At 42.1% G+C, this 24734-nt stretch overlaps 1 protein-coding gene across 1 annotated transcript; it reads right to left on the minus strand.

The window, feature by feature from the left end:
- Positions 1–504: 504 nt before the first annotated feature.
- LOC118164807 (potassium channel subfamily K member 17-like) lies at positions 505–24459 on the minus strand. Its single transcript, XM_035322562.1, has 5 exons — positions 24121–24459; positions 13364–13478; positions 4882–5048; positions 4129–4297; positions 505–1569 (listed from the first exon to the last, which is right to left on the minus strand). The coding sequence occupies exons 1-5, from the start codon at positions 24328–24330 to the stop codon at positions 1274–1276; spliced, it is 957 nt and encodes a 318-aa protein (XP_035178453.1). The 5' UTR covers positions 24331–24459; the 3' UTR covers positions 505–1273.
- Between the last annotated feature and the right edge of the window lie 275 nt (positions 24460–24734).

Here is a 24734-nt window from a genome sequence, read left to right on the forward strand (position 1 = left end):
TTGTCTTTCTGAAGACCGTACACTTTTCATTCACTGCATTGCTGGGAATCCAGCTATGTATATTTCTAAATCTTGAACCCTGTACCCCAACAGGTTGTGCTTTCTAACCACTTTTTTCTCTCTGTGTGGAATGTAAGTCCAATGCAGAAGCTTAAGGCTCACACAACTGCTTCCTTCTGGTTTACTGCTATGGTCAATTTTCAAAAGTTAATGCTCTAGGATGCAAGTAGCACAACGGGAATAAGAAAACAAGAAGAATAGATATGGGTATATAAACAGGAGCTAGACTTGTTGGTTCTTCTAAAATGGCATAACTTATCAGAAGATTTCTGAGAACTTAGTGGTATTTAAAATCAAAGAGTTCCAGTTTGTGATTGACAGAAGGGCCAAATGAGCAGGTCTGGCATTCCACAGATCAAACAACAGTTGTGCTTATATAAAGACTTCAGCAAGCAGATACACTATTCATTTATGCCATGTGAAACCTCACCAGAATAGTATCTCTTGATCAATGTTAAAGATGCTTCAGTGTGTTTCTAGATTAAAGTTGCCCTTGCTAACATTGGCAATAAAACTGGAAACATGGGCACTTAGAACTGCCTCTAGTTCTCCTTTTCTGGTTTCCAACACAAGAAAAAGAATAAATGCATCCAAATAAGCTATTGCATGTAGAAGTTTCCCTAAGAAAATTGAACATTCAATTACTATTAGGCACTTCTACATGCTCTGCCTCATTGCCATCCACCTACTAATGATCAGGCAGCAGAAATACATTACCACCTTTGGCAAGCACAAGCACATAGGTGATGAAGGACACTTTCAGTTACTTCCAGGTTCTTTAAAATAAGATTCTCCACTGTGCCTTTTGACAACATAACATTTGCTTCCTGTATTAAATGACACTTCCTTTTCCAGTTGAGGTATTTGCAAAATGCCATTCATACAATTGAAGGCTTCAAGAACTTTGCACGCAAAGAAACGGACAAAGGGTAGTGCTGGGTACAGATGTAAAAAATTACCTCATATATTGAGATGGGAGGGTAGGTATTATCTATGTAAACCTGCTTTTGGTTAACAGACCTGTTGGTAATTCTTGGTGGTGCTGTAAAAGAAATATTTTGTTACCATTGTTCAATTCAGAATAGAAGCATGTCAGACTCAACAAGCAGGTTTGCATCCCCATGTGAACATCAGGACAGCTCCATTCCCACATTTCTAAGCAGTGATCTCTGGTGCACTGAAATATAAGAGACACCAACAGTATGTTTCTTCTCTAAAGTGCTACTGCAGAAGCTGTGTGGATGTGACATTCATCTGGTCCTTTTGTTTCTGTGCCTTTGTCATTGCAGCTCTCCACGTCGTGAAGTCCTGTCATACTGTTTTTGCCATCATCCATTAAGTCTTCTGCCAACTCTGTGCTCTTCTTGTTACACTGACAGAAGTCACTGGAGCTCTCCAGTAAGTTGATGCAAAATTTGATGACCAGTGCTAGCCAGGCCATCCCAAAGAGGATCCAAAGAGAGATTACATTCTTGTACCAGCCTGGATAGGTGCGGTCTGGGTTCATCCCTACAACAGAATCACCCAAAACATTTCTACATTGAGTCAAGACTACCTCAAAGGAGGCATTTCATAAAAAGCAGAGACAGGGGACAGAAATATGACCTAATATTAGTGATTCCTATATAGACCTAGGAACTGTCAAGATTACCCATAAAAAAAATTCAAAATTAGAGCTATACTAAAAAGAAGTTGTTCACATATTTAGGTTCATAGTTTCTTTTCTTCATTTATCACTCAGCTTTACAACATTATAGTAGTATGTAACAGGGGCTCTCAGCAAGCCGAGAGGTAAGCAGGTTTTATGTACTGGTGTACATACCTTGTTAAGCCAGATGTGAGTTACTGAGTCTCTAAGAGAGGTAATGACCCAAACAGTACTAAAACCTGTAGCAACAACTGAGCCTTGGAAGACAGCTTGAAATTATGTTACCTCTGCCTGATTGCCCAGTTAAGTAGTTTGTGATCCTCTTGGAGCAGTCATATTTTTGGCTAAGCTAGTGTCCGTAGTAATATTAAAAATAATAATACAGACAAAGGAAAGGAATGAGGAGTGATCTTAGTCTTACAGAGTACCTGGGCTGCAGTCTGGGGCACATTAAAAACTACTGAAAGATACAAGGTACAAACTAGAGGCAGCAGAATCTCTGCATTGGCTTTTTCTCTACTGCTTGTCAAGTCTTGTTATTTATTTTCCTTACCTTAAAATTTTTTATCACTTTATAGCTGAATACCTGCAGCATGGCAGATACTACAAAGCACCTGATTCTTTTGGGACAGAGCATGAGGAGTTAACACGTACGACATGGTGCCTCTGTACTCCTGAAAGTCACACCCTGTCCCAAGTTGCAATGAAACTCACACATAGGGCTGGGTTGAAACAGGACATCCACAGAGGCAGGTATTATTTAGGTGTTTATCACCTGTGACTGGTCCTATGTAGTAATCCTATCCTGTCATTGCCTGCACAGACCAGCAGGTCCCAAATTGCAGTCCATGAACTGTTATGGTCTACAAGATTATGATAAAGCAGTAACTGGTCAGTGAAGCCACATTAAATTATTTGCACTTGGTATTGTTATACAGTACATAATACGTCGTACACATTCTATATACATTGTATGTATTTTCAGTATAATGGAACTGCAAGGCATTTTGAGGTTGTCACTAGCCACTGATGAATGTTTGCGAACTACCAACCACTTCTGTGCTAACTACTCTTTGGGCTGCTTTTCTATATCAAGGTGAATTTCTGCCAGAAGGAGTCTTAGATTCAACACCCAAAACTGCAGCTGTGTCTGAAGGGAACATCTGGGCATCACTCCTAGCATGTGATATCCCTCAGAATTTACCTGGCCCAGAACAGTGCCAGGAATCACAATAACATGGAAACACTGTGAACACTGTGACAGTCACAAACTAATGCATGAACTCATGCTGGCCTTGCTTATTTTTATGTAGAGACATAAACTACAAACACAAGATTGTAAGGCCAAAATGGTCTGGCCTCTACATGCCACAGGTCACAGACATGTATTCACTTATTCCCATATGAACCTAGTGTATCTATGCTGGTATGCTAGTTACTAAGGTACCACAAAGGTGAAGGTATGCCTGGAACTGAGAAGGTGTACTAGAGAAGAACTTCAAAAGTAGTTATCAGGAACTGAGAGAAATAAACCTGCTGCAGTGCAGAGTTCAGAAGTGTCTATAAAATGCTGAAGTGGCTAGCTTCTGTTAAGCTCCACTTGGATACCCTTACCCAAGATAACTTGATTCAAGGTAGATAAAAGCTTGTCTACACAAGCTCTAGTCATAACTTTGACACATTATAGACAAGTTCTATGGTAATGCCACTGATTTGTCTAAGCACCGAGCAAGCACTATGAAGAAATGAAAATAAAGAATCCATAGTAAGGTGTTTACATCTTTATGTCTCCCAGGGATTCAAGGGTGCATGTGTTTCTATAATCAATTTCTTGTTAATGAGAAAGTCTTTATCAAAAAGGTGTGTCCTGGGTTTCAGCAAATGCATCAGGCATGGGTCCAAGCCCATTTCCTCTGACAGAGTGTTTTGGCAACCAAAACTAGACTGTGCCTGGTGCCTGACAGTCTACACCTAAGTGACTTAAGTTGCCTTTTAGAAAGCAGTTGTCTGGGGTTTTGACAGGGGAAACGTTCACTGTCTGATGATGGTAATGAAGAGTAGTGTCTGCTTAAAACTGAACACCGCTGGTGCATTGGTGTGCACCAAGTGCACCATCAGCAACTGCTGTGATTAAAAACAGCACTCCGGGCTGGCATTGTACTCATTCAAGAGATAGATCACCTGAATGCTGGAAGATTACTTATTGACATGGAAATGATTGCTTTGTGCTTTCACATGTGGCATTTCTATCTCAGAAATCATGTCTTCTCCAACCTGTCCAATACCTACCTACCACAACAGATTTATCATCAGGTGTGTGCATTGCTAACGGTGTAATACTGCCAATGAGAAAATTTGATAAACCATGATTTTCACTTTGATGCTGAGTAGGTGAAAGCAATGAAATTGGAACTACTCACCAATCACATAATCTCCAAACCCAATAGTGCTGAGAGTAATGAAGGAATAGTAGAAACCCTCTTCGTAAGTCCAGCCTTCTTTGTCAGAGAACAACAAGGGAGGTAGCAGGAGGAACAATAATAACCCAGATACTAGTGCACAGGTCTTCATCAGCAGGGCAGCTTTTATCTAGTAAAACAGAAAAAAAAAAAGAAAAAGAAAAAGAAAAAAGACAAGACTTCAAAGGTGGCATGGAAAGTAGTGCTACTTTTTCTGGTTGAAGATGATATGATGTCGGACTCCATAAAAACACACAAACATTCAGCACATTCCACTAGAATAAACAGGATGGCTCTTCCAGTCAACACAAACTCGTCATTACTTTCATGAGTCCTAGATTCATGCAATTTTAAAACCTATCTGACAAATGCTCCCGCATAACCTACATATGTAATTCTAACCACAACTGATGATAAACAAACAAGCTATCTCAGAATGGGATATCCGTGAATGCCTCTATGGCTCTGGCAATTCTGTTGCTGTAAGGGAAGCCATTCATCACAAAAGTTCCATCATTTAGTAAATGTCCTTATCTGACACCTTCCACGGCTGTCATAAACTAAATTTATTTATTTCCAGTTATTCCTGAGTATTATTGCCTTTTTGGCCAAGAAGATAGGCAGGCTGTCCTTGTTAGTCAGAAGATCCCAAATACCAGACAATGTTATTTGTCTCCTGAGCTTCACAGAGAAGCATACCGAGCCACTGCTTACCTTCCAGTGAAACATCTCCTCTAGGCGATGGGCACAACGCTGAACCCCCAACAACATCACCTGCCCGATTTCATTCAGGAGGACAAGGTTCAAGGGGATCCCAAACAGCGCAAACAAGATGCAGAAGATTCGACCAGCCACAGTGCTGGGGCTTAGGTTCCCATAGCCTGGACAGGGAGGAATCAGGTGTTAAATCTACAACGTTCCCTGCTTGCTCTCCTCACCTAGAGGGGGTGAACCCTCCATCTTCTATAAAAGTTAGAGAAGGTCACTGTTCCAAAAGGACCTTTTTTTTATAAATAACTGTAAACTACATCTATTGTTTGTCATATCCTACTTCAGGCTGGAAAATAACATTTCTTCCCGTGCCAATTTTATTTAGTTCCTTTTCCATTTACCAGTGAATTTCCTCTCCCCTACCCACTGCCCTGGCTAGGATTTGACGTAAATGCAAAACTTCCGTTTAGTTCAGTTTTTGTAAGCGTTGTTGGCATCGGGTTTGCTGGTAAATGATCCTGGATGGCTGTCAGATGGTCTCTGAATCAAAACAATACTGTTTTAATAATACCTTTGTCCCACAGGACTAGTGAACTTACCACTGCCTCCTTGCTTACAATCCTTTTTGTGCCATAAGTATCAAATGCTCCTTATTCTTAAATTATAAAGTTGTTTGCCATGAGCCAATAAAGGCAAAGAATCTATATATTTAACCTGAGTAAAATACTTAAATTTCAGATATAAAGAAAAAACAAAAACAGTTTGAAAGTTTGGTATTTTTTTTCCAATTGCACCAATTGATCTAATGCAAGATACTGCCTAGCAAGCATGGCTTTGCTTGTATCATGGCTCAGACAACCATGGCTTCAACAACAATGCTGCAATATTTGTCTTTATTCCCCACATGTTATTTTAAAAATATCCTGTAAATCCGTAGACTTACACTTTTTAAAATTTCAGGTGTTTTATGCCATGAGGAAAATCAGATCTAATTCTATTTCAGAGGATGCTTTAAAGATGAGGAAAGGACTAGCACATGAGGAACACTTGAACAGTGACTTAACCAATTCAGAGACCTTGACTAGATTTCAGTATCACCTTCACTCTTCAGCAATTTGTGTATCTCCATATACAAGATTGACATAACCTGGATAAACTTATCTTTTTGCCATGAATAATGCTATGACCTCCCAGCGACACACAGCTTTTGGCTTGGTGGAAACCTGGAGGTGCTCCCACCAGCGATGCCTTGCTAATGTGCTTGCAGATGGTGTATCTCTGGGACAAACGAGCAGCCCCCAGGAGGAAGAGGTCCAAGGGCTGGGCTCTGTACATGAGAAAAGCAGGCACAAACACCCACTGTCGGCTACACAGGATCCCATTCCTTCAGTAATCTCCATCCCATGCTGACTGCAGTAAGCCACCGACCAACTACGTAGAAAGACGTGCCACTATGAACTTGTGACTTCTACATATTCTGCAATGAGATTTGTTCTGACAAAATCTCTCACCATAGGCAACTCCACAAACAATTATGCACATAGACTAGCAAACTACCCCCAGAAAAACGTCTGTCAGAAAACCGTTTTTTAGTATGTATTTTCACCTCTTTCCTATCCCAACAAATTCTAAACTTTACAATCCGGATGGCTTCCCCTCCAATAATTTTAAGTTTGAATGCTTTGTAAGTCCCTGTTTTTAACGTACACGGTAACGCACCAAAGCAATGCCTCCAACAGCCTGTGCCTAGGAAGGGGGAGAGCCCCTGGGAAAGAATGGGATGCTGTTACGTAAGTATGGGTTGTTTTGAAATACAGTCAAACAAAGGGTCTAAATTAAGACCACAAAGCAGCCTTAATTCCAACGCCGTGTTCTTCACTTAAGAGCAACTCTGTGCTTTTATGTACTCGCCCCTCTCATGTAATTGCTGACAGTCTTTCTACTGGATTTCACCCTTTCTATACTAACAGGTATGAGACGCAGGCAAGTAAATCAGACAGATGTTCCCATGAAAATGAATTTGAGGGATGTGTGCCTTATGTGATGCGTGTCACACTGACTATGCCGCATTTCAGTGGACTGGTTCTAGTTTTCCTCTTTCATGATATTTAGGATGATTTGCAGGTTGGTCTGGACTGACGGGACAGAGCAGGGTTGCATTTACTGTAAGGCTGAAACCTGAAAACGAGTCGCATACACCCATGGACAGCCATTCCCAAGGGTTGTTTTCTTCTTCCCCTTCTATGTCAAGTTAACAAAGGCTTTGTAGAGGCTTGGGCAGTTCTTTTTACCATAGCTTTCCAGGTTATTCAGCCTCTGCAGAAGAGGAAAAAAAATAATAAAAATTCAAGAAAGGGAGGAAGAAAGGTCCGTAATCTCAGGTCACTGGGTAAAGCACAGGATGCTGGGGACCCCACATAGTACTAAATAGAGAGCATCTAAGGTTAAGCTGTACATTGCATTTAATTTAGAAGAACAAATTCAATGATGTAAGAAGATCCAATGTGTACAGGGAAGTCCAGCACTCCAAACACCAGACCTGCTTTGCATATGATTTATCTAGTGCCCTTGGGCTCAGTGGCTCAAGACAATTTCCTGAAGACTTGGTGAGCAGCTGCTGTAAACATGCCAAAAAATCCACATCCCATTAGCCTTTTAGACAGGATGCAAGGTTTGATCAAACAGCACAGGAGACTTGAGATTACGTAAAATAGCTAGAAATTTATATCTGGCTGATGATTTACCCTTGTTTTTCGGCTAGACAAATAGGTATGAATATAGCTGTATGTGAACCTCAGTTATTATAAACCTCAAGCAGGAATGGATAAATGGGAATTATTCTCTTCAATAAAGGGATTGAGGGTAATTGGTGTTCTATACTGCTGTGGGCTATACATCAGAAGATCTCCACCAGCTTCAAAGACCAAAAAAAACTGCAGCGTCAGCAGTGTCACATCCCTCACAGACCTGCTACTGGGATCTCACCTCGTGCATGCCTGCCCCAGGGGACACCGAGGGATGCTCACCAAAAACTACACAGAAATCAAAGTGCAATTGTTTTCACTCAAGCAGCAGGAAAAAATTTCTGTATAGCTGCTCTCATTTTGAAATAAAGTTATACTTAAACTTCCTTAGAAGAAGCAAAATAAGAGTTTTAATTTCTAAACAATCATATCCACTTTTACTCATGTGCTTCTGTTACACACCTTCAGTAAATGCAGCTTCATTTCCTACTACATTCCTGTGCATAAGAGATTCAGAGGCTCTGAGGACTTGCTAAGGGAAAGAGACTGAAGTATGATTAATGGAGTATTAGCGAAATATCTCTAAATTCACATGACAATATCCCACTTGCAGAGCCCCCAGTTCAGCAGATGCAACTGCTGCTTTCTGCTACTGACAATGGGTGGCTTTTTCGGCTCCAGTTCTCACTGCTCAGCCATAAAGGAATATCTTAAGCAGAAAGCACTTAGAATGAGAAAAAGAAAAAAAAAAAGAAGAAAAAAAGTGTGTTTTGTCAGTTGAAAACAATCTGAAAATTCACCAAATTTCAGCTGGGAAATAAACAGCGTTAGATTGTCACAAAAAAAAAGCCAGTGAAAAGTCACTTCTCTAGCCAGTACCTTTATCAGTGGTTTGTGCATTCAAACATGTTCTGGGGGAGATTTTGGTTTAATTCTTTCTCCTACCTGAGTGGATAGAACCCATAACTTCCCAAAGGAGTGTCAGGATCTCAGGGTAACAGGATGTTTTCGTGTAGGAGTAGGGAAGGGCTCTCAGCCTCTCCTGCTGGCAGTATTTTGCTTGGAACACTCAAACACTCGGCAAAGCCTGGGAGCCAGGTACCTTGCCTTACACAAGTCTTACACAAGTGTCTGATCCACAGGGCTGTCGGGCAGTCCAGTGAGGGATGCCACTGCTATGATTACGTTATTTTGCGTTACACATTTAACTGCTCTGAGAAAGATGTTCCACTTGGCAGCTGAGGAGATCTCCAGTGAGCCTCAATCCTGTTCTCCCAGGCACAGAAGGAAACTCCACATTCTCTTACACCCTCAGGCAGCTCTCAAACCATCAGCCTCCTGGCAAGAAGTATACTGCCAGCTCCTCCCCTAACACTTTTCAGAAGATCTGAACTTTTCTTTCACTTGTACTCTTTAGAAGTAACCTGAATGTTTTAATTCAGGCTAAATGAGAGTTGTGTTCATGACAAATTCAAATGTTCCATTGAGTTAAAAATATTTAAATCCAATTTAGATGGGAAAGATGCCAGTGGTGACAGAATCTCAGGAACTGCATCCAATATAGGAAACTTCATTTAGATCCTGGTAGGCTGAACCAGTGGGTATGGGGGTGATGCCTATCACCATTCATTTTATCTGGTGCTATGATAAAGTAGAGACCAGTAACTAACAGGCTGAAAACATGTTTTAGCAGAGTTACTTAGCAGTTTTGGCCCTTTGCAGTTCCAAGCAACAGCAAAAATTGTTTGCAGACTCTTTGAATCTGGGACTCAAAACTCTGTGAAAGATCAGAACAATGCTTGTGATGAGTCTTGCAGTCTTCTGTTTGTTATATTCACACTGTGTATACATTGGAAGCTGTATAGCGTGCTTAGTCCCAACAGAGCAAGATGGCACGTGGTCAATAAAGCAGACTGAATTTGTCAGTTCTTGGGAGATAGCTCAGAGGATGTGAGCGCAATCTCCACATCCCTCAGTGACCTCCCATGGAATGTTGTGCTGCATCCTACTCGGATGAGCCTGTATAGTAGCTCTGCTGGTGCTAAGGGCGGGGAAAAAGATCAGCACATCAAAGGGGCAGTGTCATTCAATGGAAAACTCCTCTGCACATAATGGAGCGTCACAGAGGATTTAAATGTAAAAAATGTCCCTAGCCTGTTATTCCATCTTTTAAAACACCTTGATGTCTTAAAGTAGTTAACTGGTGGGCTAAAGGGCACCCATTCCACAGGAGCTCCATCACATGCTAGGCAGCAGTACAGAAGGTCAAAGTCTTAGAGACAAACTCTTGCAGGCCCAAAGCCCTATGCTGCTAGGAGTACCAGGACTTTCCAGCCCTGAACCGGCTGTTACTCCCCCCCCCAATAGGAACCACTCATGCAACATACTAATTATCTGAAACTATACACCCTCTATCACCCCTCACTCATCAACAGTCTGCCTCTTGCCTCTTTGCTAGCTCCTTCAGGGGGTTGCTGTGGGGAGCTTTCACGCTTTGCTAACCAGAGGAGGGAAGACAGAAGGAAGGTCTTCACGTTCCTTTGTACTGTGAGATGGTTTATTTGCTTTTACTGCTTTGTTTCATGTTTAAATTCATACAAATAAGTTTTGCTGTCAGAAAATGGGAAGGCAGCACTAGTTAATGGTATCCACTCACCGAAGACAAAGCAAGACATTCAGGCTGTGAGTGAACAATATTCTTCCTTCTCAGGCTATAGCACAGGTAACCTCAATCTCAGTCCTTTCCTTTCCATTTCCTCTGAAATTACACCACCCTGTGGTGGCATGACTTTAGGAACTGTGATCTTGTGCCCCACTCTGAACTTGAACTGGCTTTAACCTCTGTCCTGGTAGTCCAAGCTACCTAGGAAGAGAGAGAACATAGAAGAGAGACCGTCAGTAAGGAATAAAGATGTTTGAGCGATAAAACCAACAGCATATTATCTTCTCTTTCTTTAATTCTGTTTAATAGTACATCTCTAAAGGAACTAAGATAATTCTCCAGAACATTAAAGAGAGAAAATTGCTAAAGAAAAACCTGCAGAAAATGAGATCATGTACAGGATCTGGAGTGACATGACAAGCAAATTCAGCTACGAAGGAAGGATGCACAACACTGGGGAGAATGAATTGGAGACGCCAGGACTGCCAATCCTACGTGATCAAAAATTATAAATGCAGTTCCATTCAAATCATGAAATTGGCCAATAATTACGTAGGCTTTGGGGCACTTTTGTTCCATACACATCTCTTCTTGGAGCCTTCAGGATTAGAGTACCAAGTATGTCCAGCCTGCAGGTCAGAACCTTACTATCCTTTCTAAGCAAAACTCATGTACTGCTTTTAATGACTACTGGAAATTGATGAGGCTCTGATTTAAATGGAAGGGAGGGATAACATAGCATAGAGAAGACTGCATCCCAAGTCATAGGGATATAAACTGTGTCATTGGGGAAAGCAGCTAGTGTTCCTCAGAGGATGTCAATGGGGAAAGAAGCTATCATCCCTTCCTGTGGCCTAAAGAGAATTCTGGTGAGTACTTCAGAGGAACACGAAATCCTCACCACAACCTTCTCAAGAAAAGCTTTTCCACTGTGTCAGCTCCTACATAGCTGTGCCTTCCACATGAAGCTTCTTACTGTGAATCACTCTGCTGAACTTCACTGAGTTTTTTAAGCAGGACGTTGTTTCTTTGCTTGACATCACAAAATCAGCCTTATTCCTAAGCCAGGCGGAGATGTCTGGGTCAATGAGGCTGCACCACCTATTATCTCCAGAGCTTGCATCAACTTGCAAAGATGATCATTTTCTTAGACTCAAGGTGAAGGTCTGTGAGGCTGTGGGGTATTCCCTTCTACAGCAAACTGTCATCTACAGAGTGTTAAAACACTAACCTGTACACAGTTAACAATTTAAATTGGAAAACAAAGAAACAAAACCCAAAAATCAAAGGCTCAGTAGTTCAAAGTTATCTGTGTAGTGATGAACAACTGCAAAGTTACTAGCAAAGCCCCTAGAATCACAGTATAGGCTTTAAAACAGTCATATACAAGCAGCTATAATATCTGGTACTTTTGCCCCCTGATATGAAGTTTTCCCACCCCACTACCCCAACTATGGGGGCAAGAAGCCTACTTAGATAAAAAAAGGAAAAAGAGCAGCTTAGGCTTTCACAGAGTAACAGCCAGAAATGTTTAGTCCAGATCTCTGCCAACATCACAAAAAGCCCTTATATTTTAACATGACAAATTTGATTCTCCTTAAGTGTGGTTAACTTAAATTAGACAGTTTAGAATTTAGTCAGGATTAACTATGGAGGCAAGCAAAGCAGCTCTAAGCAGATGCTGCTTTGTACTGGAGGCGAGAAGGAACTGCCCAGGCTTTATGCTGGAAACCCACAGCCTCTGCAGCCCTGTCTGATGAGGCTCCACTGCCATCATCTGGTACAACCCGATGGTAGTAAAACACATCAAACAGAACAGAATGGATGCAAAAGAGCGGGGCAGAAAAATGCTCCAGATCACAATAATTTTATTTTAAGCAAAGCAAAAAAAAACAACATCCTCTGTGTTAGCTCTTGTTTTGGGGCTTAATGTTCTGAAGTCAATGCATTTTCAGTAACTATCAGAGATAAATCTAAATAATGCTCTACGTGGGTGCACAAAGAAAGTGCTGAAATTATAATGTATTTGAAATTGAAGAGAACTGACAGATGTGACGTAAATCAGGAGAACTTTTTTTTTTTAAATGTATTCAACGACTATCTCACCACATCCTCTTCCTCCATGTTTTTTATAATACTGTGTGAGAACACGTCTTTATAATACATAGTGAGAAAAGATGTCAGGGCAAGTTATTCATGGTTTTGGGAACTGGTGACATGCACTGTCAATAATTGTTAGGTATGGTGTCACCTAGTGCAGATACTAAAACCATTTTATTGTTTCCATTCTCTACCTTCCCCCTCCCTTTCCATTCCTCCTTCATAGCTTCACATTACTCATTTGCTTGGAACTTGATTTAACTGAGTTCTTTCATTTATCCAACTATGGGACTTCAGTGTACACATGCAGGCCCTCCGCCAATACAAGTACAAATAAGAAAGAATAAATCGCAAATAACACCTCCAAGGATTTAGTATTCAATATTATGAGTTTTTCAAAATTATTCCTTCTTCTTGTAACAGAAGAAGCTCATTTCAATGTACAATTCACCTCTTAACCTCTCAGACAGCACTAGGCTTGGGAAAGAGATAAAAGAATATAAGAAAAGAGGTTGTGGGGTCTCCTTCCTCAAAGCTTTTCAAAAGCTGCCAGGACATGGTCCTGGGCAACCTGCTCTGGGTGCTCGAGCAGGGGTTGGACCAGGTGACCTCCAGAGGTCCTGGCCAACCTCAACCACCCTGTGATTTTGTGAGACAGGAAGCATAGGTGTTGCAGCACCCTGAAGTGATACTACTTCAGGACCAATAAATTGAGTAACTTAATAGGGATATGTACTGGACTAATTAGCCCTGCATCTAATTAGAGGCCATTACTGCAATGGCAATAACAAAGCGTTCTTAGTTCTAGGGCTAGTCTATTGCGTGCTTAGCCACTGCATGACATAGATGAACTATACAGTGTTATGATATAGACAAGCTGTATGAAGTCCCATAAGCGTGGACAGTACCCAACAGTACACATCCTCATTCTGGCTCCTTTCCCACCTCTAAGGCTGCCCTGTGAGCGGGGAACTCTTACCAATGGTGGTTATTGCAGAAATGGAGAAGAAGAAAGACCCACTGAAGTCCCATCTGCCCAGGCTGGTGGTGTTTCCCTGGAGGGTTACGCCGCTCTTGTAGGCCTCGATGATACCCTGCAAAGAGACAATAACATGAGATCCCACAAACCCAGAAAAGCCAAAATCCAGCATACTGGCTGCAAGGCAAAGGGCATCTACAGAAAAAGAGAAAGTTGCACGTGCACATGGTGGATCATACAGGTAAACATGGAAGAGACTGAAGGGCAAGAGCTGCTTAGAGAAAGCCTAGCCAGATAGTTATTGACTGCCCTACAGCATACATCCTAGGAAAAGAAAGTGTTTCCAGATGGCATATTCTAAAGGCAGAACCTTTAGCAGCAAGTAAACATGCAAACATAAATTATACCTGCTGGATACCTTGTGTACACTGGGGTGGAAAGCATGTAGCATAACATGACAGAAACTACACAGGATGGCCAGCCCACTAGTATTCTGCAACTTGTCCCTACCACACTACTCCAAGTCTGAATAAATGGATTGGATTAGTGGGATGCCCAGTTCTGTTCAAACCACCTGGAAATGACTCAGATGCCATTATGGCAAAGTATATAGAATTATGCCAAAAAAAGGTAACAGACATTTTAAGAGTGCCCATGTCTGACTACGCATTCTCATGTCACTAAAGTTAATGACATTGAACCTAGTTGTGTTGAAAATAATGTTAGTCACAGCACGTACGCTAAGCTTTTCACACCCACAGATCAAAAATCTTTTGGAGGTGATTTCCTTGAATGCAAAGTGTAGTCAAGAATAAATAAAACTCATCCCCTCTGAGGAAGACATGCAGACACCCGATAACGCTGTCCCTACCCTCACTATAAGACTGCTGATAAAGCTTTCATCATTGCTAATAAAAGGAATCACTCTCAGGTTAGACTTGCACCAGTTCTAAGTTTTACAAAGAAACTGTGCTTTATGCATTCATCAAGCAAACCAGTGCCTCAAGCCTGCAAAGCAAAGCAGCTTTGTTCCATTTTACTGACAAAGACATGCTATGCTGTAAGCAATTTCTGATATTATACATGGCTGTGAATTAAAAGCAGTTTCCAGAGGCCCAGGCAGCATCTTTAGTACAAGGACCATTACCTTTTTCTTTTTTTTTCCTCAAGAGCTACTAGTTCTCACACTAAGAATAACCAACAGATCTTGAGATCAACATATATTTTCTTCCAAATAAGAAACACCATTTGAGAGTCTCTTCAGGCTTATCTTCATTTACTCATAACTCAAGGCAATTTAAACAATTCAGGGTTGCATCATAACCTATTAAAGTCTGACAAAATGCTCTTCTGCTTTTCTCTGCACAAGATAGAAGAGAGAGCCCTAACTCTGAGAGGGGCTAAGGACCAGATGCTGTATTACGTTAGGCTTCCTTCAGTGAATTGTTGCCTTGAGTGGAGCAACACATTAAAAAAAAAAAAAAAAAAGAGGGGGAGGAGGGGAGGGGGAAGAAAGAGAGAAGGAGAGAAAGATTTTATATCAGGAAGTCTCCAGCAGCAGGATTTATTTTGAATAGTTTGCGTATAATTTCCACTTCTTCCACAGCCAGTGTCTACACTGGGGTTTGTCAGTCTGTATAGGATGCAGGCTCTGACCTTCCTCTGTTCTCCGTGGTCTCTGATGATGTTTGACCTCAGGTTTAAGAGCAGCATAAGCAGTTCTACAGTTAGGAACGAGGGTCCCCAAAAATACAAAATAACTCCCCAGATAAATCATATGCCAAGGGAGACATTAGAAACTTAAATAGATGACAAATCTGTATTTTCCCCTTCTCCCTGCCCATCCACGTGAGGAACTATTGATTAAATCTGAAGACAAAAAATTTGCTATTTTCTCAAACTTTCCTTGTGCAGCCTGTCATCTCAGCAGTTCCATATATTTAGTCCTAAAGGCGTATATACATGTTGGAATGCCAACAGTCCAGCTCTCAGATAAACCATCAGCTTGATTAGATGGATGCAAAAAGCCTCTCTGTGTACAGCATGTGTGTTTTCCATTCTCCTGACTGATGTCCTGGTGGAACAAGCTCAGAAGTTGACAACATTACATGATACCAAATTTTTAAAGCCAGAAACTTCAGACACCTTAACTCCAGAGAGGATAAGAAACTGTGACTGAATTGGCCCAGAGAAATGAAAGTTTCTCCACATAGAAAGCGGAAATCAGCAAACTGCACAGGATGTCATGTGAGAAGCAAGGAACCAAAGCATTAAGTGCTTAATTTCACATCATTGCATCATTTCAGTTCTGCATGATTTTGGACAAGAGACTGTGCAGGTGTAAGCAGCCATGCTAGCTTTGCAGTGATTTTACTACAGTGAAATGTCTGAGCTGTGTTAACTTCCCCCAAGGTGGTGCTACTGCCAGGAACTACAGAGTCTGCAGGTAGAATCAAGTGCTCGCACGGAGTATCACGATGATCCTGCACTCATCTCTACAAGAAGGTAACACAACTCACTGACTGGCACAGAGCAAGCACTGAGCCTGCAGGGTGCCCCCTGCTTCTGTTTCTGGGGTTGAGGTTCTTCACATACTTACAGGAGGTCTTCAAGAGCCTTCAGCAGTAAGCCTCTGGCTAAGTACTTCCGTGTTAAATCTTGTTATCAAACATCCAGATAACGTGATTGACTGTGAGGATCATTGTGACTGTCACAACCTGATACAGGGATCACTGAATAATGAAAATCCAAACCACTTGAATAAACTATCACTCCCAGGAGAAATGTCAAGTTGAATACTGACAGGATAAAAGAGCTACTGATGCAACCCCGAAAGTGGAGGATTCTTAGAATGTGGAGAAAACAATTCTAACTTTTTTTTTTTTTTAAAGCAAGACTGTTTTATTACAATATTCAGAATCAACCTCTGATGCACAGCAACAATGTTGGAAAATAAAGATTTATTCCTCTGGGAAGAGCAGAAGTGATGGAGCTTACAGATGTGCCCATATAGACAGATTTGTAAAAGAAATCCACAGATGGCTATTAATACACAAATATTACCTCTGGCACAGCAAGCTATTGGATTGCAAACTCCTAGAGGCTGAGGATTCAGAGAAATATCAGCGCATACTTGCCCTAATTTCATAGGCTTATCACATCTGCTTTTGGTTACTGCTTTTTTTTCCACACACACACACACACAAAAAAGTGGTTTATAATTTTTGATAGAACACACAGGAGAAACGAAGATAATAAATGATCAAGTAGAACAGCTGGGTTCTCCCAGCTTTTCCCATTGAAGAAGCACTGTTATAGCTCTGCTACAACAACGAAAACAAGCAACCACCCGAAAAAAAAAGTATTGGCCTGTGGGTGCAAGACTTAAAGAATCAAATCACATACATTAGGTGACATCTGCTTGGTCCCTTTAGCCTGGCTTTGAGAACCAGACATTTTCAGCTTTGTTTTGCATTGATTTGGGGGAGAAATCCTAAGGATTTTTGTTTTTCTCTTAATTAGGATAATCATTCATATGATGACTTCTCTAAAGCCTGATGCATTAAAAGGTACCTAGTAGAAGCAGGGTTTCAAATCCAGTTTTTGAAAAAGTGGTATCTGCCTGACCTAATACAACAGTCACTGTCACCAAATGCTTGAACACAGTCAGTCTTAAACTTGTGGGGTTTGGGCTTGGTATTTCACGAACTTGAAAGGTCATGCATGTAACTCAGATGTATAGAAAGGAAACAGTGGGTGGTTAAAAGTCATAAAAAAAACAACAACCCAGAACTCAGTTCTGCTTTGGTTTCTACAGACAGACAAGCTACACAACATAGGAAAGTAACTTTTCTGCACTTACTTCCCCCCTCTAAAATAATCATAACTTGTGGGTCACAGGGTCTACTGCAAATACTTTGCTGACAAATCCTGTATCATATTAAACCTCATATAGAGGTTTCTACGGAATTGCTATAGGACTTACAAACGAGGAACTTTGAGACTCTTGGTCTTCATAAGTCAATGAAACCTTGGAAGCTGCCACATTTTCTCAGAAACTAGGCTGCTCTTTTTCTTGATAGTACCATGCAAAGCCTACTTGCATGGTCAAGAGTCATTGTAGCTGGCAATTAGAAAAAAGGCATGAATTAAATGTTTAAATGTAGATGTCTGTCCCATCACCTTTGTGAATATGCTTGCTTTGGGTTACTTACATTCGGCCTCCACCTTGGTTTTGCTCAACCACGAGCTCTGAAGTTTGCACTTAGGAACATCTTACACTTAGTAACGCTTGCAAGTGCACCCTTTATGTTAGATCATTACATCCCACTACAAATTAAAGCCTAGTTTTGTGTTCTTCTGCAGGGAATTCCCTCCTTTGATTCAAGCTCACTGGTAACTCCATGAGGAAGCTGTGGATTTCTGCTGACTCCCTTATCTGACGTGCCTCAGACATATCAAACTTATTTTAGAATGGCAATAACCTTCTTTCCTTCTCTCTATTCAATTAGAATAACCATTACTGGTTCTTTCTCCAGGAGCATCCAAATACAAGTGTCCCTACTGCAGTTAAAGAAAAACAATATATATATATAAATATATAAATATAATATATATAAAATCACCGCTTCATCCTGACTGCCTTTCAGCCCTTTTCAGCTCTGGGGCTGTACTTTCACAAATGACTGACAATGAATGCTTCACTCCTCCTGTAAAACCATTCCACAGGGCTTTGCCCCAACAAACTCAATGTAGCTACAGTCATACCAGCAAAAATTAAACTACCTGTTTGAATTACACTTCCAAAAGAGATTTTACTCTTCAGAGAAAAAAAAAAAAAAAAAAAAAAAAAGAGAGAAAAAGAAGAAGTGAGGAATGAGGTAGCCTACTTAAGTATTTCCAGAAGTTTAATACACACAGCCCATGGACTGTATTTCTCTTTCAAAATTTCTGAGTTACATCTTTTCCTTTCCCAGAAAAAGGTAGGTTTATTCATTTTCCATTTGCTGTGGAGTCACTCTTGCCTTCAGCCACTTTTTTTTTTTTTTTGTCATTCACCGTGTGTACTGTGCTATCAGTTCTGGGCAACTCCCGGCTTATCCACTTCCTCTTTTCTAAACCCTCTTATCACACGTGGGCCCCTCCACCACCAGCTTGTAGCTGGAGCACAGCTTCTGATCAGCAAGGTCTGCAAAGGGGAAAAACATTATTTACTCTGACCTCCTTAATGCCAACTGAAAAATTCATTCTTCACCTCTGTGCTGATTCAGGTGAATTGGGTACAGCTTTCAAAAAAGGCTGACTTAAAGTCAGCAATAATGAATGAATGCACATGTATAATTGAGCCGAGACGCTACCTTCCTTGCAATCTTTACCTTCTCCAGAACATTATGCTTCTCTTTCGATAATCTTCACAGCAAAGAATAAAGTTTTATATAAATGATTAATCAGACTGACTCTGATCTATCTGCTGCCCCCCTTTCTGCCATCCCCTTTTCCCCCACAACCAATAATAAGATACAGAGTGACATGGGGGAACATGAAGCCATGGAAGATCATGACCATTCCAAGGATATCCATGAGAATTCCTAACTCTTCCTGGGACTATGCTCAAAATTTCTCTCATATTTCTGGGCAAAAACATTTTACTGGAGGAAAGTATCATGGAACGAGTCATACAAATGACCCTTTTATAAACTATGGTTCCAGTCACTGTTGTTGTCCTTGTGCTCCTGAACTACAGCGTTTTAGCCAGAGTTCACAGTAAACTTGAGATATCTTTGTAGGCAACAGAAGCATTTCCTAATTGCATTTGGAAGTAGTTCTCCACGAAGCCAAAAAAGCATGAGAAGGGACTGGAGTAAGAAACTTCACTCCCAAGTTTAGTTGAAACTTACACCAGTTAGCTTCACCAGTGAAGGCACCCCAGCTTACACCAGTAAGCTTACACCAGTGAAGGCACCCCCAGTATTTAGATATCTGCTGCTAGTATGATGTCCCAAATCCACCTTTTTAAATACAGGTACTTGACATTACATCATTGACCAGAAGACCTAAGATCGAGTCAACTCACCACAAACAATGGCACATCTGTAGATTTTCTCCTTACCTTCCAAGTCCAACAATGTACCACCATCTTATTGCCCATCCTGCTTTACACAACAATTTCCTACATTTTTTTCCTCTAACAACTTCTGCCAAAGGCTAGCAGATAATGTAAGCACTGAATGCAAAATGTGCATACTCTGTGCAATTACAGAGGATCAATCCCATGTCACCTGTGACAAGCCAATGGAAATTTTGACTAAAGTGGGTCTGATAAAAATATCACTGCTCCACAAGACAAGGATCCAATGCTACTCCATACAGTCCCTTATCACTAGCTGGTGATCTCTGTTGCTCACCCCTTAATGGTCAACCAGTGCCACATCATCTGTGGACAAGATGACTTTAGTAAATTGCATTTGCAGGTTTTTATTTCCTGACAGCTGGCACAAAACTCTGCTGGTTCAATGTCAGCGTAAGCCAAAGTATTGATGAGGATCTTCCAGTCACGTGGGAGCTAGTTGCTCTTTTAATCGTGAACTTCATGTGATTCTAGCTGTTGACTCTGGAGATAACAGTATCTAGGTCCACCTGCAGGCTTTTAGTTTATGGTCCGCCCTTTAGAATTAGGTCCTTTCCACTACACCTTCAATCTTGCCAGGCAAGAGTATTTTTAGTTTAGCTCACCTTTGATCTTTTCCTTCCCAATTTATGTAAATGACATGGCTTAATTAGCCTCTTGCATCTACAATAATAGAAAGTGGGGAGAATAATATAATACAGGAAACAGCTGTGTTAGGTGATAAGGTTACAGGAGAAAAAAAAAAAGGCAAGGACAGCATGTAAAGGACATCCCAGTAACAGGCCAACACAGCAAACACAGTGCTGCAAGTCTGGCACTATGCACAATCTTCTGGCAAGAGATGTGGAAAAGCACAGTGCCTATAGCTCCATCAGTGTCTGCAACCACTGATGATGCTGCAGGAAGAAGAGCATGTTCGGGGGACAGCTCAGCTGCAGTAGTGCTAAGTATACTCCTCCTAGGCAGTAAAACAGAGACTTATGCTCTAGAAGTGCATCAAGCTGGGCAGTGTGCCTAAGACCTCTCCCCCACAAAGGTTAGAATGGGTCTCAGCTCCGCAAGGTGTGACAAGGCAGAAAGCCTTCTTTCTGTGCAGCCCCACTCATTGGACACTTCTGAAAGGGTTCTCAAATCTGGAATCAATATCATTTTTACCTGGACTACAACTCTTGGATAACTTTTCCCCTCCCCAGTGAAGTCCAGTTACTGTTCTTCACTGTACTGAGGGTTCATAATCTGAAATCTGCTTTATTGCATCTGTTTCTACCTTCTGCAAACTCTGTAATTTAGAGCTTCCTTTGATGTGACCTCACATTTTGCTACTTAAAGACCACAACCACATTTACAAGCCAGGTATTGCCCACTTTGTATGTTGCCTAATGTCTCTTGAGGAACTGTTTACTTTTGTCCTTGGTGAACAAGGGTTTGTATCACAGACTTTGCTTACAGCATCAGAAGAATGGCCTAGGCTTAGGTAAGTCAAACCCAAGCATGTGTTTTCCCTGAGCAGATGCTACTGGGTCCACAGTAGAGGGACATGGGTCTGGAGTCTCTCTGTTCTCCTTTATGCTGTCCTTACTCTAGGCATAAACAATAAAAGCCAAGAAAAATGCATATCAGTCTTCCCCATATGCACACACATATTCATATATGTACATAGTAACACACATACAGGATTTTTTTTTAGTGGTGTTGTGGTTTAACCCGACTGGCAGCTAAACACCACACAGCCGTTCGCTCACCCTCCCCCCTCCCTCTCTGGGATGGGGGAGAGAAACGGGAAAGTGAAGCCTGTGAGTTGAGATAAAGACAGTTTATTAAGATAGAAAATAATAATGATAATAATAATAATATGTACAAACAAGTGATGCACAATGCAATTGCTCACCACCCGCTGACCGATGCCCAGTCCAACCCCGAGCAGCAGGCCCCCCCAGCCCGGCTAGCCACCCCTATATATTGTTTAGCATGACGTCAGATGGTATGGAATACCCCTTTGGCCAGTTTGGGTCAGCTGTCCTGGGTTTGTCCCCTCCCAGCTTTTGCTGCACCCCCAGCCTGCCCGCTGGCAGGACAGAGCGAGGAGCTGAAAAGTCCTTGGCTTAGTATAAGCAGTGCTCTGCAGCAATTAAAACATCAGCATGTTATCAGCACTCTTCTCATCCTAATCCAAAACATAGCACCCTACCAGCTACTAGGAGGAAAAATAACTGTCCTAACTGAAACCAGGACAAGTGGTTATGCATAAGCCAGTTGCACGTGCTACTCTCAGTTACTTAGAAAATGCAGAACTGCAGAACCCTGCAGGGGAGGAGCCAGACAGAAAAAATAGCTGTGGGAAGCAGGAACCTACCACTACATAGGTCACACACACTGTTCTATCGCTCTCTCCTCTGCTGTTCAGTTTTTGTTGTTGGTCTGCTATCTCCGGCTCCTTCTCTCTTTTGTTTTGCTAATTAGAAAATTGCTTCCGACCCATGAAGATCTGAGCCACTGAAATAAGAGGATGAGAATTTGCTGGTTTAGCTACCACGGCATGGTTTGCTTGCCTTTCCTCCTGCCCATCCTCACACCATGCTCTCATGCAAGCTCCTCAAGGCAGGAGCTCTCTGCTGCTCTCCATCTGCACAAAGGCTGGACGAGTAGATCTCCAGTTGCGGATGGTAACTAGGAACTAAGCAATAAACAGGCTGTAAAATGATGTTTGTACATTGCTTCAGCAAACTGGGATTTTATTCCATATTGGCTACTATGCGCTTTAAAATAAACATAGAGTTTAGAATTATCTATGATGAAAAGCTGTACGAAAATAACAAGGAGCTGCCAGTAAATGTCAAAGCAATTAAAATTCACTCATTACTTTATGTTTTCACACTCTTTATATGTCTTTCTTATTTGCAAATAATCAGCAGTGTATCTAGAATACAAATTTGTTATCTGAAGAGGGTTATTGATGCATTGCCTGATAAACTCTCTATTAAGCAATTTACTATACAGGGATTTTTTTTTTTTTTTTCCTGAGCACACTTACAGTAAACGAGCAATGTCACACAAGAAATTAGAAAAGAGCACAGGAAAGAAAAAATCCTGTGGATTATCTATTTAAGATAAATTTCTCACTGTGAAAGTTATTGAAAATAGCTCACAAAGTCCTTCAAATGGACTACAGCTTCTCAAAGGAAGAATGTATGCACAGACATTCTATATAAAATGAAACAGAACTTTCTTTTAATGTCCTCATCCAGGGCTTGCTCAGGTCACAATTAAATACTCACAGGGCACAATAAAGAAGTGGCTGGTCTAAAGGGATTTGGGTGGCTGTCCTAAACTCTTGCCTACCAGACAGTATCAAGAATTAGTAGAGATCATCTTGCAGTAAGACAAACCATCAGAATGACATTGGAAAGACCTTTCTACCTCTCAGTTGAGAGGCCTTCTCTACTACTATCACCTTGTGACTCTCATTCACCGAGGTAAACCCCTTGCAGCCCCATGGGCCAGCACTGAATGAAACTCAGTCTGGAGCTGCCTCCATGGAATGCCAGGCTGGTCTGCTCTGATGCATTTCACACCTCCCAGCTGAATTATTTCAAAAGGCTATCTATATTCCTCAGCTGGAGCTGTACATATCAGACAAAATAAATAATGAGTAGGTACCAGAGTAGCTTTCAAGGGACCAAACTTGAAGACTGTAGAAGCGATCTGCACTTTCACTCAGCTACTGACTGCCATGGAGGATTTACCATCTAAAAAGACAAAGGATGAGAGCCTGACACAGGTTCTCAGCGGTTTTGTCTTACTGAAACTCCTGATAAGATTATCCGCTTGATGTGTTTCTGCTTTGTTTATTTATTTGTTTATATCTGCTGAACAAATAAAATGAAGCGGTGGAAATATTTATCTTTTAGGTCTTCTGAGGTCTGATGACCAGCTACCATAATTCCAGCCACTACCAAACACTGCTGGCACCCTCCACCCCACTTTTTGTTTTTCAGTGCCTATTTGAGGTAGGCAGCAACCAAAAGAAGCAGCATGTAACCAACTACCAGAACCCACTGAACTAGAATGCTTTGGGCAAATATTTACGACATTTCAATACTATAGATTTTTTTTTTTTTTTTTTTTTCAAAGAGGGAGTGAATGCAAAGGCCATTTTGCCTGTTTTGTTCATTTTTGTGCAAGATGCAGCCACTTGTACTTCAGTGAGATTGCATTTGGTCCACCTCTGTATTTTGCAGCCATCCTGCAAATATCCTCAGAAACTTTTCTAAGGTTACATCCATGCTGCATTACCAGGATTTTTTCACTTCCCTTTGATTAAGCAGTAGAAAACTGATGAAGGGGGAGAGGTTTGATACTAACAAAAACCCAATCCAACTTGACACACCAAAGCCTTTCCGTTAGAACTCATCGCTTGGAAGCTGCCACGGGGTATATATAACAATTCTTAACTACCTCACCAGCCAGCCTGAGCCACCTGCAATTAACACCAGGTCCTACCCTCATCGCCACCACCTTCCTCCCACCACCTAAACCCCAACCAAAGGTGGCGGGGCCGAGAGAAGTCCCCCGGTAGCTCCCCTCTTGGTGGCCCTCCTGGTGGCCCATGTCGGCGAGGGCAGGAGCTCACCTGGATGAGGCGCTGCAGGGCGGCCCCCCGTAGGCAGGTGTGGTTGGCGAGCAGCTCCCAGTGCTGCTGGAGGAGCCGCCGGGCTGCCTGCACCTCGGCCGGCCTCTCCAGGGCCTGCAGCACGCCGGCCCCCAGCCCCACGTAGCCCACATAGGCCACCAGCAGCACCGGCACCCCCCAGCGCCGCCGCCGAGCCTCCGCCGCCCCCATGGCTGCCGCCGCCGAGCCGCCGCGGGGCTGAAGAAGCCGAGGGCGGGAGGAGGCCGCGCCCGGCCGGCCCACGGCGCCTCCCCGGCCTCCGCCTCCTCGCCGGGCGGCCTCGGAGCTCCGTGGCCCCGGAGGTCCCTGCCCCAAGGCCGGCTGTGCCCCGAGGGAAGGCGGCCCGGCTGTAAACGGGTCCCTGATAACGGAGCTGCCGCCCGGTTCTCCCTCGGAGAGCAGCAGTCCCTTTGGGTGTGTGAAAACTTTCTAGTTTACTTGTTTTAGTGCAGCGTGGGAGCTGGAGGGGACTAAACACACTACATTTCTGAACAGAGTGCCTTGATGTGCTGTGGGATGGTAAAGTCTTCCTACACTGCCCTGTGATTTTCTTGCTAGGTGTTGTTACACCTTGC

Source organism: Oxyura jamaicensis, chromosome 3, assembly GCF_011077185.1.
Source record: "Oxyura jamaicensis isolate SHBP4307 breed ruddy duck chromosome 3, BPBGC_Ojam_1.0, whole genome shotgun sequence".
In the NCBI taxonomy this organism is placed as follows: Eukaryota; Metazoa; Chordata; class Aves; order Anseriformes; family Anatidae; genus Oxyura; species Oxyura jamaicensis.

Excerpts from the sequence above, each read along its gene's own strand:
- LOC118164807 (XM_035322562.1), bottom strand. The coding sequence starts at position 24,330 with ATGGGGGCGGCGGAGGCTCGGCGGCGGCGCTGGGGGGTGCCGGTGCTG. Across the intron at positions 13,479-24,120 it reads CCCTGCAGCGCCTCATCCAG|GGTATCATCGAGGCCTACAA; the intron begins GTGAGCTCCTGC and ends GTCTCTTTGCAG. Across the intron at positions 4,298-4,881 it reads AGGAGATGTTTCACTGGAAG|ATAAAAGCTGCCCTGCTGAT; the intron begins GTAAGCAGTGGC and ends CTGTTTTACTAG.